Source organism: Elaeis guineensis, chromosome 11 (genome assembly GCF_000442705.2).
Source record: "Elaeis guineensis isolate ETL-2024a chromosome 11, EG11, whole genome shotgun sequence".
NCBI lineage: Eukaryota > Viridiplantae > Streptophyta > Magnoliopsida > Arecales > Arecaceae > Elaeis > Elaeis guineensis.
In genome coordinates, this window is record NC_026003.2 from 115,564,614 (window position 1) to 115,580,779 (window position 16,166).

General features: G+C 36.9%; 1 protein-coding gene across 1 annotated transcript; it reads right to left on the minus strand.

Moving 5' to 3' along the window:
* Positions 1 to 650: 650 nt before the first annotated feature.
* LOC105054000 (zinc finger protein ZAT9-like) lies at positions 651 to 2,464 on the minus strand. Its single transcript, XM_010935366.4, has one exon. The coding sequence runs from the start codon at positions 2,251 to 2,253 to the stop codon at positions 1,159 to 1,161; it is 1,095 nt and encodes a 364-aa protein (XP_010933668.1). The 5' UTR covers positions 2,254 to 2,464; the 3' UTR covers positions 651 to 1,158.
* Between the last annotated feature and the right edge of the window lie 13,702 nt (positions 2,465 to 16,166).

The window sequence follows — 16,166 nt, forward strand, 5'->3', positions numbered from 1 at the left end:
AGATCAGACGTTCCTCCAAACACGCGGGACCACCGTTCCACCCGAGTCCACCTCTTGACTGAGTCAAACTCAGCCAGATAAATATTTGTGGTGATACATTCTATTTATCTATTAATTTGTCGCCAATCTCGGCTAAGACCAGCGAGCCGCGAGCGAGCGACGGAGAGGAAGACAAGGGCAGTGGGGGACGTGGACGCGAGGCGTGGAAGCATAGAGGGACGCTAGGGTCCAAAAAGCCAAGCGCGGTGAGGAAAACAAGGAAGCTAAGAAAAGAGGTGCAAGTGAGAGGAAAGGTGGAAGAAACGAACAAGTACTGGTGGTGCCAGGGCGAGCTATAGCCTTGCAGGAGAGAGAAGCACTAGCAGCGGCAACGAAGAACTCACCACCTCCACATGAAGCGTGATGTCCTTGGCTAGCTAAACACCCATCGAGGCTCCAACCTCATTTGCTTTTTAATTCGATTAAACTTTAAAAATTCTAATAAATAAATCTTTATTAGGATTAATTTTTTGGAAGTGTGCTGGTGTGGATTAGGATACCACGGGCTGCGGCCTAGCAGGGGAGGAAACGGTCAGGAAGAACAGCCGGAAAAAGCGGCAATTGGCATCAAATGTTAGTAGTAATAAAGTAAATTAATGGAGAAGGAGTAATTAAATTAAAATGAAGTTTCTCAATTTCCATCAATCCAAGCTACTATTAAGCTGTTACAGTAAGCAGCTGGAACTTAATACCAAGAACAAATTCTTCAATACACACAAAAAAATGGAGATCGATGTCAGCAGAAGCAAAGGAGGAGCAGTAGATAGATACAAAGAAATCAGTAAAATCACGGGTCTTTCCAGATTTAATATTGGAGGAGATTAAAACTTTGTTTTGATCTTCTTGAGTTGGCTTTAGTTTCTTATGTAGTTCTTACCTCGAAAGTTTGAATCGGCTCCCAACTCAACTGGCTTCTATATATATACTTGATCAGCTTGCTCTGGAGTTCCGAGTGATCGAATTGAGCATTGTAGATTTGTAGATGAATATGAAGAGAGTAATTAAGTAGTCTCAGTTTGAAACTCGGCATCGGAGACGGCGAAGAGCTCGGCGTCGTCCTCTAATGGAGCTGGGAGATGAACTCGGCATCGGAGACGGCGAAGAGCTCGGCGTCGTCCTCTAATGGAGCTGGGAGATGAACTCGGCATCGGAGACGGCGGAGAGCTCGGCGTCGTCCTCTAATGGAGCCGGGAGATTGAGATCGATGAAGCTGAAGCTTTCCCCGAACTTGGTGATGCCAGAGGACGGCGGCGGAGGGGGCGGCGCTGGCGAGGAGATGGTGATGGTCGTGGCGGTGGCGGAAGAAGTGAGGTGGGAGCGCTTGTGGCCGCCGAGGGCCTGACCGGAGCTGAAGACGCGGAAGCAGAAGGAGCACTCGTGGACCTTGTTGGCTTCCCGATCGGCATTGCCCTCGGAGGACTCCACGTCGTGGATCTGGGCCTGGACGGCCGTGATACATGCAACCCCGCTCTTCTTGTGGCTCGCCCGATGGCCTCCCAGCGCCTGGTACGAGCGGAACACCTTCTTGCACGTGCCGCACTGGTACTTGCTCCTCCCCCTCGCCGACGCCGGCGACGGCGGCGGTGGTTGCAACCGGCCGGCGACGATCTGCCCCTTCTCCTCCGCCGCCCCATCGTCGTCTTCCCAGCCGTCCGATCGCTGCTTCTCGTCGTCATCCTCTTCTTCGGACTTGGTCTTGGTCCAGAAGTCGCGTGAGAGCATCATGAGGGAGAGGGCGACGTCCTCCTCCGTGGTGGTGTCGGAGACGGAGCTGGCCGGTCCCGGTTCGGGGTGCTCCGGCGGGGGCAGGGGAGCGGGGCGGGGGCGCTTGGAGCGGCGGCCATGGGAGGGCGGGGCTCGGGAGGACTCCGTCTCGCTCTCCCCGTCCTGGACGACGGAGGAGGAGCCGGCGTCCACGGCCGCGAAGGAGGAGAACTCCGGATCCACGAGCCGGAAGCTCTTCCTCGGATTCTCTCTAAGGCTATAGCAGAAACTCATCCCCTTACCATCCTCGTCACCGCCCCGCTCTTCTACTTCCTCCGGCGCCACCGCCGGCGCTTGCTGGGAGGAGGCGGACGTGGAGGAAGCGGAGGAGTCGTGGAGTAGCTGGGCCTTGACCGGAGGAGTGGCTGAAGTCACGTGAGACCGCATGTGACCTCCCATAGCTCGGCCATTGGCGAAGCGGCGGAAGCAGAGCTTGCAAGTGTGCTCCATAGCAACAGAAGCAAGTTTGGAGAGGTGGAGAAGGTGATGGAAGTGTGAAGCTTCTATATTTCCATTATTTTCTTGAGAGAGAAGGGGCGGTGTGGGGGAAGGAGTACATGGGAGAGTGGGAACTAAAAGGAGTAGGAGACAAGCATTCCTCCACCAAAAGACATCCCACAAACCCACAGGACGAAGAAGAGGAGAGAGAATGGAAAGAAGATTTAAATATAGGGAAAAGGAATTAACATTTAGAAAAAAAAAAAAGTACTTAACAAAAATAATTGTGGTATATATCTTTCCCAAAAGAGAGAGGAGGAGAAGAATATAATTTAAAAGAAAGCCTTATTCTTTAAATGTTGCATCTCCTTCAGGGCATGGTTCTACTACTCCGGCCGTTTTGTCTCTCTCTTTCGCTCTCATTTTTATCAATTCACCCGCTTCTTGCTTTGGTTGGTTCTCATGGCATCAATTCACACCAAAATGTACCTAAAAGAATTATAAGAAAGTGGTAATGGTCGTGATGGAATGTGAGCATGAGCTCCACCCATTTGGTTTTTTTTTTTTTTTTCCCCTTTTTATCTTAATAATGAAACTAATCACAGAGGAGTTCTTTGGTGATTTTGAGGAAAGGTTGGGTGAGTTTTGGAAAGACTCCAGTCTATCTATTTCTTTGTTTCAAAAATTAATGTTGGCGGCCTGGCTGTAGAAGTCAAGAAACTGCTGAGATTTATCGTAACACGAAACTAAAGCTAAAAAATCTATACCCACGTGTCATGCTAGCAGTTTCTCAATGTTCTTTCATTTAATTAACATAAAAAATCATCTTGCAGCCACCATCCCGGTTGATTCTTTCCGTTTTCCTCATTCTTAATTTTAAAATTTTAAATTGTAATAAAAGAAATTTAATAATTAAAAATGGAAACGAACTCCCCGAGAGGGGAGCTTTCTTCGGGGAAGTAAATGCCGTATCGTTAGGAGCTAGGCCTCGACGGAGTCGCAGGAAGAGTCGCCCCTCCCTCCATTTCCGATCCTATCCGCATACGAGTCTCCGTGGGCACCATCCGCGGCCCCCACCCCCCCCCCCCCCCCACACGCGTCGCACGTGTTCCACTCTCCCCTTCCCGGTCGCGCGGCTCCATCCACGACCCAACCTCGTGTCAGCAAATCTCGCCCATCATGACGCGTAATTTCTCCATCCGTGCACGAATCTCCAGCTAATTTACTTATCTCCTTTCCGAAAAGAGTCTATCCTACAATGCTATTATCAATAATTAAAAAGGATTTTGTGTAAATAAAGTTTTTTTCTTTTTTTTTTTTTTTCTCTTTTTTGGGATTCTCCTATTTTTAGGTTGGAATAGGATAAAGAGGCTTCCAACTTTCCAAGGACGTCTGCATATCCTAATCGTATCACGAGGGTCTGGGGTCCATTATAACTTCTCCAAGTGAAAAGAGAAGGGGGAAAAAAATTGGAATTATGCGACAAGGGAAGTCCTCGCTGGAAACCAATGATAGCCGTCGATACGTTTACCGATGGTCCCCGTGATTGGGATCGGCAAAAAGACTACCAATCTTCTACGTTTCCTGAGGTCGGCAATTACATTACTGATCGTTGATCAGGTAAACCCTTGTTAGTCGGACGGTGCAGGATCGTGTGGTGTTGCGACGGCTTCACGAAATTGCGTCAAAGACTGGATGGCCAAAAAAAAAAAAAAAAAGGTTTGGATTGGGACTTCCGTCACAAGTTTGACGGTTGTGTCGGTTGATAGGGAAATGGGGAGTGGATGCCAGGAGTTGGTGAGGTCACGTCCGAACTCGGAACCGGAACAGCTCAATCAACCGTGTCAAGGAGCACTAGGCTTGGACAAAATCCAGTTGGGAATGGACTTGTGATCCAAGGTTTGCGTTTACTTGGTTGTAGAGTAGACCAACTCTGCCAGCGTTTATAGGAAACTTCAGATACAAGCATTAGAAACTTCAGACCATTTCATTTCACTAATACCTATCACCATGCTTGGCCAAAAAAATGTGCTACCACTTCAAGGCATGCTAACTTGCGGCTTGTTATACTGCATGCTAACCCCTCTATTACTTCTGTTGAAAGTACATTTGATAATCCTCATGAGAATTAATTGTGATGCCTGGACCATGACATTGTAGCCCAATTGGTTGTGAGATCTCTTTTATTGTTACGCTAGCATTCGTCCCTGCATGTGTCTAAACTCGCATGCGCCAAGGACGGTGGTTGTATCCTTCGCATGAAAGCAGGAATCATCTTTCTTTGTGCCCACCCACCATTGTATCACTCACTGCAGAGATCTCAAACAGCTCCAAACTGTATCGAAGAAAGATGAATGATATAATGGTGCATGGATGGATGGGCATGAAGGATGCAATTACGATCCTCGCATCAAAGGGATCAGAAAATAGGTCCCATTGGGCTTGCCAATAAAACTCCCATGTCGTCGCAGTCTCCAGCATGATGGGCCCAAAGGATGTGATAAAAATAGGAAATGTACAGTTGAAGCAGCGCACATGTCAGGCAACCCAGGCTAAGGCCCTATCAGGCCAATCGCCATTCACCAGTATTTGAGAACAAGCAACATGGATATTGGCTTTGGAAAGGACGGTGCAAGGCCCAAACCATAGCGGTGGCCTGCGAGCATCCACCCGCATCAACCTAGTCCACCGACCAAGGGAACCTCATTGCAAAGAGGAGGAAAGATTTTAGGTCAAGAAGGACAAGACCTGTTGGGTGACAAAACAATTGAGAGCTGGCACGTCTCAAGTTGCATTATTTAGATGCATATAGTCATCTATCCATATCTGTTATGACTAGATTTGTGTACAATAGGCATATGAGAAGAAGAAGAAGAAGAAGAGAGAAAAATAAGATACTATTTATAATAATACAGAATCTCATCCAAAAAATTAATTGAAGAATATAATTTAAATTTTTTGATCCTATATAAATATATAAAATATATTTAATATATCATCAATATGAAAATAAATGTACGTCCATATAGTCCTCACAAATATATAGATCCAAAATATTTTCTTATATACATATTATTGCATGGTATTATTCATGAGGGGACCAATCATTACAAGAGAAGGGTTGTCCTCTTATCCCACCGCCTACATCTGATATTCGGCAAGTTGGCTGCATTATATGTCTTCAATTTGTTGAGAAGGAACATGTATATGCCATAAATTACAACAATGACAGCAAGACACGTTTAACACTCGTTTAAACTTTCATCGCCAGTGCTAAATGCTTCTTTTATAACTAATTTCCTAATATAGATAAAACAAATTAAACAATTAATATTATTATTTTCAGAGGTGTGAACTAATATTAGGCATGTCATTTACTATTCTACTTCTAGAAATGACAGAATAATGAGCATCTAACTCTAAGGGCATGTTTTTTTGTGGATAAATATCATGAAAAAATTGGTTAACTTTTTTATTGACCAACTTACTCATATTCTCATGCTTTTCAAGATGAATAAGTTATCTTTCTATGGATAACATTTATTCATGAAATAGAAAAAAATCTTATCCTTCTAGGAAGTGGCTAAATTATTTTTCCATCAACTGAAAAAGTAATTTTTATAATTAATTACTAATATATCCTTAACCTTATAATAATAATAATATAATATTATATTATAATAAATTATTATAATATAATATAACATAATGTAATATATTATAACATAATAATATAATATATTATTATATTTTAATATATTATAATATATAATATAACAATATATTATATTATATTATTATGTATAATAATATTTATATAATACTATAATAATATAATATAATATATCATATTATATTATTATATATAATAATATTTATATAATAAAAAATATTATAAGAAATATGGATAGACCTTAGTAATTTATCTATAAAACTAGTAATGCAAAAAAACATAGAAAACAGATTTTTAAGCTATTTTTTAATATATAAAATAATATAAATAAATTATTTTTTTATCTAAATATTATCTGAAAAATATTTACTTAAAATATATATATATTTTTAAATAAATTTTTTATCTTCAAAATAAGCCTCAAGAAATAACAAATCATCAAAGTCTCCTGATGGTATCCTGAAAGTAACTCTACGAAATTTCCCTAGGCATAGAAAGCTCTCTAATATAGATCCTAGAAATATAGAGTTTGACGAGTAATTTGTTACGCATAAAAGGACGTCAATAGTTTCATCAGATTGAACGCATCATGGAGGCAGGATATGGGAGGCAGTCAAGCTATAGCACGTATTTGCGCATGCACGTTGCCCGGTCTTCGACCCTAGGAGTACTCACAAGGTATTGTGACCCAAATAGCCCTGGGAACCATTTGAACCAACAACCAAGGCACGATCCTTAGGTTGCATCGTGCCCTTTCTTCCAATAAAAAATAATAATAACTGCCTCAAGTGTATGATTCACCAATTGTGTTGCACATAGTAACAATACCTCCACATAAAAATTATTGTGCTGTTCTTGGTTTTTCTCGTGATCAAATTACTGTCTAAATTGTTTTTCAAAATGCCGCTACTCACAATAATATCTTTTACCATCATATGTTATCTTTGCCTCACTTATACTTAGTTTTAAATAAATAAATTTATAAATATTTTAAAATAATTTTTTTTTAATTTTTTATTATCCAAATACTTTTCAATATTTTCATATTTTATTCAAATTTCAAATCACTACATCCAGCCGAATTATTTTTGAGTAGACTGAAATCAGATCGAATACGAATCGAATACCCCATATCTATATCCATATTTGTTTTGTCTGGCGAATACAAATATGGATATAGATATCATTCGGATGCAAAAATTTATATCCATATTTATTTTAAACGGATATAAATATAATTCGGATACTGAAAGTATGGATATAATTTAGATAATTAAATTTTATAACTATAAAATCAAAAATATTACTAAATAGATGATAAATCAAGTTAACAACGTATTTATATAGTTGTATATTTTTTTAAAAAATTAATAAATATTATATAAAATTATATAAGGTTATATATAGATTCGGATATTCAGATACGGATCGAAAAATTGTCTATTCATATTCATATTCATTCTTCTTAAACGAATATGGATATGAATACTAATCAGATCTTTGAATTTCTATCTATATCTAGATTGATTCGGATACAAAATCAGATCTAGATAGATAATATCCATATTATTTTCACACCTATTTTCGAGCATCGGACTAATGACATGGTCAACGATTGGACACAAGGCAACACTTTTGGGAGTTCAGCAATAGATGTTAGATATATATTGGTAGTTATTATAAAAGCATTAAAAATAAATAAAATTTTTATCAAACAAATTTGTGCTCTAGAAACTTGTTTTTTTCCCCCAAAAAAATATGTCATCTCTCATTTCAGTTACCGCATCCGCCACCCCATGCATAAATTGATTAAAAAAGTATTAAAATTCTTGAACTAGCCTTGAATTGATGAGTTGTACATAATTTTGAAATTTATCCTCCTATAATTCAAGATTTAACTCTCCTGGATTCTACAGCAACCAGGGAACCAGAGTTTTCATGCATAGGAAAAGAGCATTAGTGGGAATAAGTGGATGCCGTGATTGGCCGTGGTAGGCATGACTATTGTTATAAGCTGCTGTTGTTGAGATTATCCGTCGTCCAATCTGTTCATTTCCATCTTGGATTGGGATTGGGCATTCGCCGGTGACTCAACAAAATTATCTTGGACATTAGAAGAAGAAATCCAGAAAATTAAAGTGAAGTGACTTTTTATCATTGGCGTTTATCTGATTCCTAGTTTGGACGTTTACCGACTCAGGATCGAAATTTTACCAACGACAAGAAATAAGGTCCTACAACCAACATAAAAAGGAAGATAATATCCTAAAATCTCAGACATGGGTACTAATACACCCTAAGGCAGACTGTTCACCGTGACCCAAACGATCCAATAATAATCTGGCACATCCTTGGTAGAAGATGATGGAACGATTGCCTAACCTCTAGCTGCCATCTAATCTTTTACAATCATGCTAGAGGAATTCTAGAGCCTTCTACCCACAAGACGATAAGCAGTCCAACCATTCGTTGCTCCACTAAATGGGATCTGCGATCTCAACAACCTCAAGACGTACGTACTGTTATTTTTTAACGGACAGTGCATATTCCTTAAGAAAATAAATATCCCCTTCATCTATAAAATCCTTATCCCCCGAGATCCTCTAAGTAGGTTCTACTCCTGAGAAAGAACAATCCATACTTTCTCACCATATTTCTTTTTTCTTCATTATTCTCCGATTCTGACTAACTTAAGCATCGGAAGGTCTTCCACCGAAGAATCTCCGATAAGAGCAGATTTTTTTTACAAATTCTTTTAGCTAGGCATCCCAGTCTTTGGATTGAGGTTGGGCTTTGAGGTCGGAGGGAGTCCGATCTTGCAAACATATAGATATCTCGAATTGGAGCTCTGCAGTAACAATTGCTGAAGTCCATACTTAACTTTGATGGTAAGGACGTGCAAGATATGTTTAAAAAATAACTCAATCTATAAATAATATGGAATTGTAGAGTTCCATTCCACGTGTTTGCATGCAAAAAAGACCAGGGGAATGGTTGCACCAAAAGAGAACTGCTGGAATGACCTACATATTGAAAGTTTTATTTGTCTTATTAAAAGATTCAAATTTTAAATGAAAATTTTATTTTTTTATATATTTTTAAATATTCAAATTGTTAAAATCCATTCTTAATAAATTTATATTTGATATTTAAATGCAAGTATATTTGTATTTATTAGTATCCAGTAATTCTTTCCTCAAAAAAAAAAGTCCGGTAATTCTAATCTAGCTGGACTTTGATGATCATAGGTGGTGGCAACATGCGTTCTTGCTGGTTCAGCTTGGCTGTATTCATAATGTAAGGTTTATAAATTTTACATCATAATATATATATTACTGATCTTATTATACATATGTTTTTAAGGTCCTTATGAGGTACCAACGTGAGCAAATCATTGAGATAATATTTGATGGTCCAAATGGGATCATCGATAATCCAAATCTTGTGGTTATCTTACCGTCAATGATCTAAAATCACTGCATTTAGTAGACTGTTATCTAGTGACTAAAGATCCTTAGGTATCTATGAACAACTTATTTAGTATTCTATGAGAATTCAAGATCACTGATTATATAATATTCAAATTATCCATAATATATTCTATAAAAAAATATATCTATTAATCATGTATAATATATTATAAATGTAATATTATTATATTTATTAATATATTAATAATTAATAGATTCTATAAAAATATATTTATTAATCCTATAAATTATTAATCCTATAACAATATATTAATTGTTATTATAGAATTAATATTTTTTTATTTATAATTGTACTATATTGTTTATCAATACGAGTATTTCTTTTGATTAAATAAATCAAATAGAACTATTATATTAAATATTTTTATTATATAAATATAAAATATAATAAGATATTTTATTCTAATTTATAATTACCATTGAATCATAATATGATAATAATATGATTAATAATATATTATAATATAATATATATCATAAATATAATATATACTATCAAGTATAATATAATATCATGTATATAATATTGATGTAATATATTAATGATATATTGATATATCAATTTTTTTACTAAATTGAGAGATATTTTTATCCTTATATTTCAGTCTAAGATCACTGCTTGAGGATGATCTTAAATTTCCGACCTCGAGGATAGATATTCCATCCACTATAAGAAATCTAATTTTTTGCGATAAAATTTTTTCGTCGCTAAAATTATTAGTGATGAAAATTTTTATTGCTAAAAATTTGTAGAGAAAATCTCGTAGCAAAAGTTTTTAGTGACGAAAAAATTTTATTTTATTGCTAAAAGTAGTCAATCGAACGATAGAAAAGTTCGCAGCATTAGCGACGAAATATTTTTGTCGCAAGAGCTTAAACTTTCATCGCTAAAATTATGATAAAAAATACTTTCATTATCAAAAATCAATTGTTACTCATTTAAAATTTTTATTATTATTTTTTAATTTTAATGATGAAAAATAGCATTTTGTCATAAAAATTAGCGATGAAAAAAAATTTTGTTGCTAATTTAGCGATAAAAATAAATTTTGTTGCTAATTTAGCAATGAAATATTTAGTTTTGTAGCTAAATTTGTGACAAAAAAAATTTCATCACAATTTTTGCGATGAAATAAAAAATTTTATTGCAATTTTTGCGATGAAAAGAAGTTACAATGAAAAAAAAATTCATCGTAATTTTTGCGATGAAAAAAAGTTCGTCACAAATTTTGCAATGAAAAAAAAATTCATTGCTAAAAGAAAAATAAAAAAAAATAAAATTTACGATGAAAAATTTTATTTTTAGCGACAAAAATTCATTTTGTCGTAATTTTAGCAATGAAATAAAAAATTTCATCGCAAAATATAGTGAAAATTTGAATTTTAGTATTGTCAAAATTTTTTAATTATTTTTTACGATAAGATTAATATTTCATCACTAAATTAAATTATGGAAGAAATAAAATATTTTTTATTTTTTTATCATGAAAGCATCTATTTAAATGTAAATTTTTATCAGATCAAACATATTTTACATAAAAATATATTAATACAATAAAAATATTCAAATTTCAAATAATAATTTCAAATAGTAATAAATTTCATAGCCGTCATTGTTATATACAAAAATATGAGTTCATACACTATTTAAAATTTAAAAAAACTACAAACTATGTATCATCAGAGTCGTTGGCCTCGTTCCCTCCTCCAGGCGTCGATCTCTGGCCCGATATGTGTCGCGATGGCTATGCAGAGGCAGCATCATGTGCGGCTGTAAAGGGGCCAACTCAGAGGCAGCATCAGGCGTCGATCTCTGGCCCGAGTGTTTGCCTTTCATGACTGGATGATCCACCTACTGACGACGGATTTGTGGCTCCTGGGCAACATGCTCAAGCTAGTCGGCAAATCTTCACCATGACAAATCCATCTCTTGTAAGTCACATCTATACCGTACTCGTATAAATGATTTTGAATGTCTGATAGGGTACACTAAAATAAATTCTTATATCGATGATATAGACAACGAGCTTTTTCATCTTCTCTAGTGTGATTGGATGCCACATTCATGAAAGATGCCACACCTGTAATATACTCAGGACAGAACTTATCGCGCAATAGCATCCAACCACGATCCATACCTACATGTTTATGATGCAAACTATACAATCAATCTTATGTAATAATAGTTGACTAATGCCTTATATCTCCTATCTATAGGGTGATGGCCCTATCCCATTCAGAAACACAAGAATTTAATATTGTAATACATGTCTTCTACATCAAAAAAATTTCGACAGTATTTCGACGTAGTTTTTCAAGTACACAAATACTAAAATTATGTTATGTATCCAGAGAACATATCCGAAAATACCGACAAAACTTTCTGATGTAGAAGCACATGGTATGCAATATAAAGTTCACTCACATGCCCAAACTATCAACAAGGACAATTCGAGGATAGTATGTACAATATCAATATTTTTTTTTATTAAAGAACAAATATTGGTTCATGCATGCTATCGTAGAACGAAAATTCTAAGATTTATAAAATTATTGTGCTACAATTAATATATTATTATTATTATTATTTTTAAATTATTTTCAGATTATAAACTATGCTTCAGAGTAGAACAACAAATAATCATGCCTAACGACTAAAATCAATAAAAAAGGAAGAACAAAAATTTTAAAAATTATAAAAATTATAAAAGAATTAAATTTTTTGGCCTGATCTTCCAACTCTCCCGTGAATCCCATAGAGAGAGAGATGGGTATCGAGATAAGCGGACGCCGATGGCACGGCGACGGTGACGGCCCTAGGGGAAGGAACAATAGTAACAGAGGGAGAGAGAGAGAAAGTAAGGAAGGGAGAGGGGGAAACTGAGGAGGAAGATGATGGCGGTGGCGGTGGCCAGTGGTGCGCTTGATCGGGGAGGGAGGACGACGGTCGGTGCCAACCTGATCGGGGAGGGAGGAAGAGGACCGATGGCGGCGACGTGAGAGAACGAGAGACGGGCGACTCGATCGACACGGTGGTGTAGAGGGAGGATGCCGACTGGGGAGGGCTTCAACTTGATCGGTGGCGCGCTCGATCGGAGAGAGAGGATGACGACCGGCGCCAAGCTCGATCGGGGAGGGAGGAAGAAGTTCGATGGCGGCGGTGTGAGAGAGGGAGAGAGAGACGGGCGACGGCTGGCACGGTGGCATGGAGGGACGACGCCAATCGAAGAGGGCTTCAACCCGACCGGTGGTGCGCTCGACCGAGGAGGGAGGACGACGGCTGGCGCTGAGCTCGATCGAGGAGGGAGCGGGGTGTCGGTGGTGTGGGACAGTGAGAGGGAGATCTCACATTTTGGGGCAAAATTTTGCCCGAAAATAATAATTTTTTTTCCAACTAAACAATCTTATTTCGTCACCAAATATAAAAATTTTGTTGCAAAAACTATATTTTTTGCAATGAAAATTTTTTTGTCGCAAATGATTAATTTTTAGCGATGAAAAATTTATTTCATCATAAATAATTTTTTTTTGATGATGAAAAATTTATTTCATTGCAAAACAATATACTTCTAGCAACGAAAATTAAAATTTTATTGTAAAAGATTCAACTTTTTTTTTCAACAAAATAATATTTAGAGACAAAATATTTTCATCATCAAATATAAAAAATTTTATTGCAAAAATTATATTTTTTGCAACAAAAATAATTTCGTCACAAATAATTTAATTTTTAGTGATGAAATTTTTTTTCATCGCAAATAATTTTATTTCTGATGACGAAAAATTTATTTCATCGTAAAAAAAATAAAAACTCTAGCGATAAAAAAAAATTCATCGTTAAAAAATTACTTCTAGCAATGAAAATTACAATTTCATCGCAAAAGATTTAACTTTTTATGAAATTTTTTGCAACGAAATTTTGGGCAACGAAATACTTAATTTTTGGCAACGAAATTTTTTTCATCGCAAAAATATATTATTTGCGATAAAAATATTTTTATCACTAAAATTTCATCTCTAAAAATCAGATTTCTTATAGTGATCATTGAATTGGGAGGTGATTCGATGGGGATGATTTGAAATCATTACCACATAAAATTATCATAGTGCAACCAAATGCAATGATCTTATTATCTCTATCCACATCTCTCTTGATCTTGAATAGATCACCTAATACTAAACCCCCTTAAGGTCTTTATTGGAAGAGAGCTATTAAGAAAGAGTGCCGTTGATACTTTATGAACCTCTCAGAGGTCTCCGTATTGCATGCACAAGGTGCAATTGGACCGCACAAATCCAGTGGTGGATAACATGCCACACTACCTCTTATATTTCACTGATTTTCAATTATGTGCTATCCATTGTGCATATGCTTCAGGATTTGGCCTGATTCACTTGGACCTGGTGCATGCAATAGTTTCTCCTCTCTGAGGGTTCCTTGGACTTCAAATCGTGAGTCTCTGCAAGAGGGACTCAATGAAGTAAGTTTTTATTCTTCGGTGAAAATTGAAGAAGTCTGGCTCATGCATCTACACATTGCTGCTCGTGATAGCATCTAATACTCCATTACATGAAACCTACTCTATCTCCGTACATGGCATGCCTATTTATTGCTGTCATTACTATATTCTCCGTGCCAAGTTTGTCTGCCCTCAAAGTTGACCTCTTGAGCTCCATAGGGAGCGAGAGGAGCGAGAAATAGAGAGACAGGGGGTGGGAGAACGTTCTCTGTCACACAAGATGTAGACGGATCTCGGCGATGCCCGTCGTTGTCCTGGACCTCGGAGGCAACAGGAATCATCCGTCCCCTATTTGCTCCATGTTCATTCCAACCTCCCTTTTGTTTTTCCCCGCAAATGGCAAAACTACTACTTTTGCAAGTTCCCAACACCGGAAGAGCACAGGCACTATTACCCATTCCCTCTCACGCGCTCATGCACCTTCATCTAGGCCCCGCGCTTGGTTCGGGGTTAGTGCAGAAGAAGAGGCCTTCTAGCAGGCTGTTGTATGTATCTTCCGGAGATAAGAGTAGTGTTGGATCCATTTTTGATGATTAAGCAGTGATGACTTCTAGTGATAATTTTAATGAATCCACTGGATATCTGATCCGATTTGATTCAAATGTGACAGATTTTATCCGATCTGATTCAAACTTGAAACAAATATGGATTCTATAAAAAATATTTGAAATGGATTCGACATGGATAATAATATACTTCGATCTGAATTCAATCCGATATAATCTTAATATATATATATTTTTTTAAAATTATAATAATTTTATATTATTTATATATATTTGATCCAATCCGATCCAATCAACCCTTCTTATCTATCCGATTCGATCTGATCTGCATCTCTGCTTCATCTGATCCGATTCGATACGAGACGGATATAGGATGGATATGAATATGAAATTTTTACTTACGAAATAGATATGGATACGAACCGATCTAATTCACATCTGATCCGTTGTCATCCTTCATGAATTTATGAATTGTAATAGGTGTGCTCCAAATTTTGAGATATAAGGCAGAAGGGGAAAATATATATATATATTTATATTAAAAAAAAGATAGGTGTAAAGACCGGCGATCCAGAAGTTGGGGTGGTCAATTATTTCTTATAATACAATTGGTTGGGTGATTATGAGTTTGTTTATGGGATCATATAAGATCATGAGAGTGCAAGGGGGAAAAAAAACCATCCAATGGCAACTATATGGCAAGATGGTGGCCACTACCGGGGATACTGTAAGCAGAGTTGCTACTTGCAACACAAAGATCTCTTCATTTGATCAGGCTGAGAGGATCGTATCGCAATCTTAATGCTTTTTTCTAGGAACTTTCATTCGAATGTCAATGTGGCACTAAAAGTCAACACCCATATATAAATTGGACGTGAAAGTGACATCAGGCCGCTGAGGATTGGTGGGCGTTGGCTACTTCTATAGAACTGCGCATAGGAGAACTTTTTGAAGAATAATTGGAGCCTCTAAAGCATAGTTGTGAATTGTGATTCTACCAAAAAAAAAAAAAAAAGAAGGCATAGTTGCGAAGTTGACTCCATTACAATTGCATTATCTTAATTTACAAGTCTGGAATATGTTTGATTTGCAACCTTATATTTTATTGGTGCGGAATGTCAAACTCTCAAGTGATCCACATATTTTCGATGGGTCATCATGACGAAGTTGACTACAAGACTTCTAGGTCAAGAAGATAAATGAAGTACTTCATAAAAAATGAACGGATCAGACAAAAAAGTTAGGCAACATGCTGCATACGCTACATGGATGTTCCAACAAATCTTAATATCATGAGAATATAGAAAATATATGTGAAAATCCGTATAGATGTGTGTTTAGCTCTATATCAATATATGTTAGATAAATTTTGAGTTATTCATACAATGTCAGATAGCATAAATAACATTTTCCAGCTAAAGTTTTTTGGATGACTGTCGCGTGCTGTTACAATACATTTCTCAAAGTAAATATGATAATCTGTAAATAATTTACTTATTGTTTGGTATAATAACACCCAACAAATCAATATGATATCATTCAGAAAAAAAGAAATGTCTCAACTTACCAAACTGGAATAGCATTACAAAGCCTTTACAGCTGTTGATAGTTCAAGGAGCAATTTCTTTGATTGGTTGTGCCGAGAAATGCAACATCATCCTCGTAACCAGCGACATAAGGCCACGCTTAGTGGCCAGATCCTTAAGAGGGCTTCTAGGTCGTGAAAGGCGGCGCA

Bases quoted from the DNA above. Each gene is read 5' to 3' on its own strand.
- LOC105054000 (XM_010935366.4), bottom strand. From the start codon at position 2,253: ATGGAGCACACTTGCAAGCTCTGCTTCCGCCGCTTCGCCAATGGCCGA.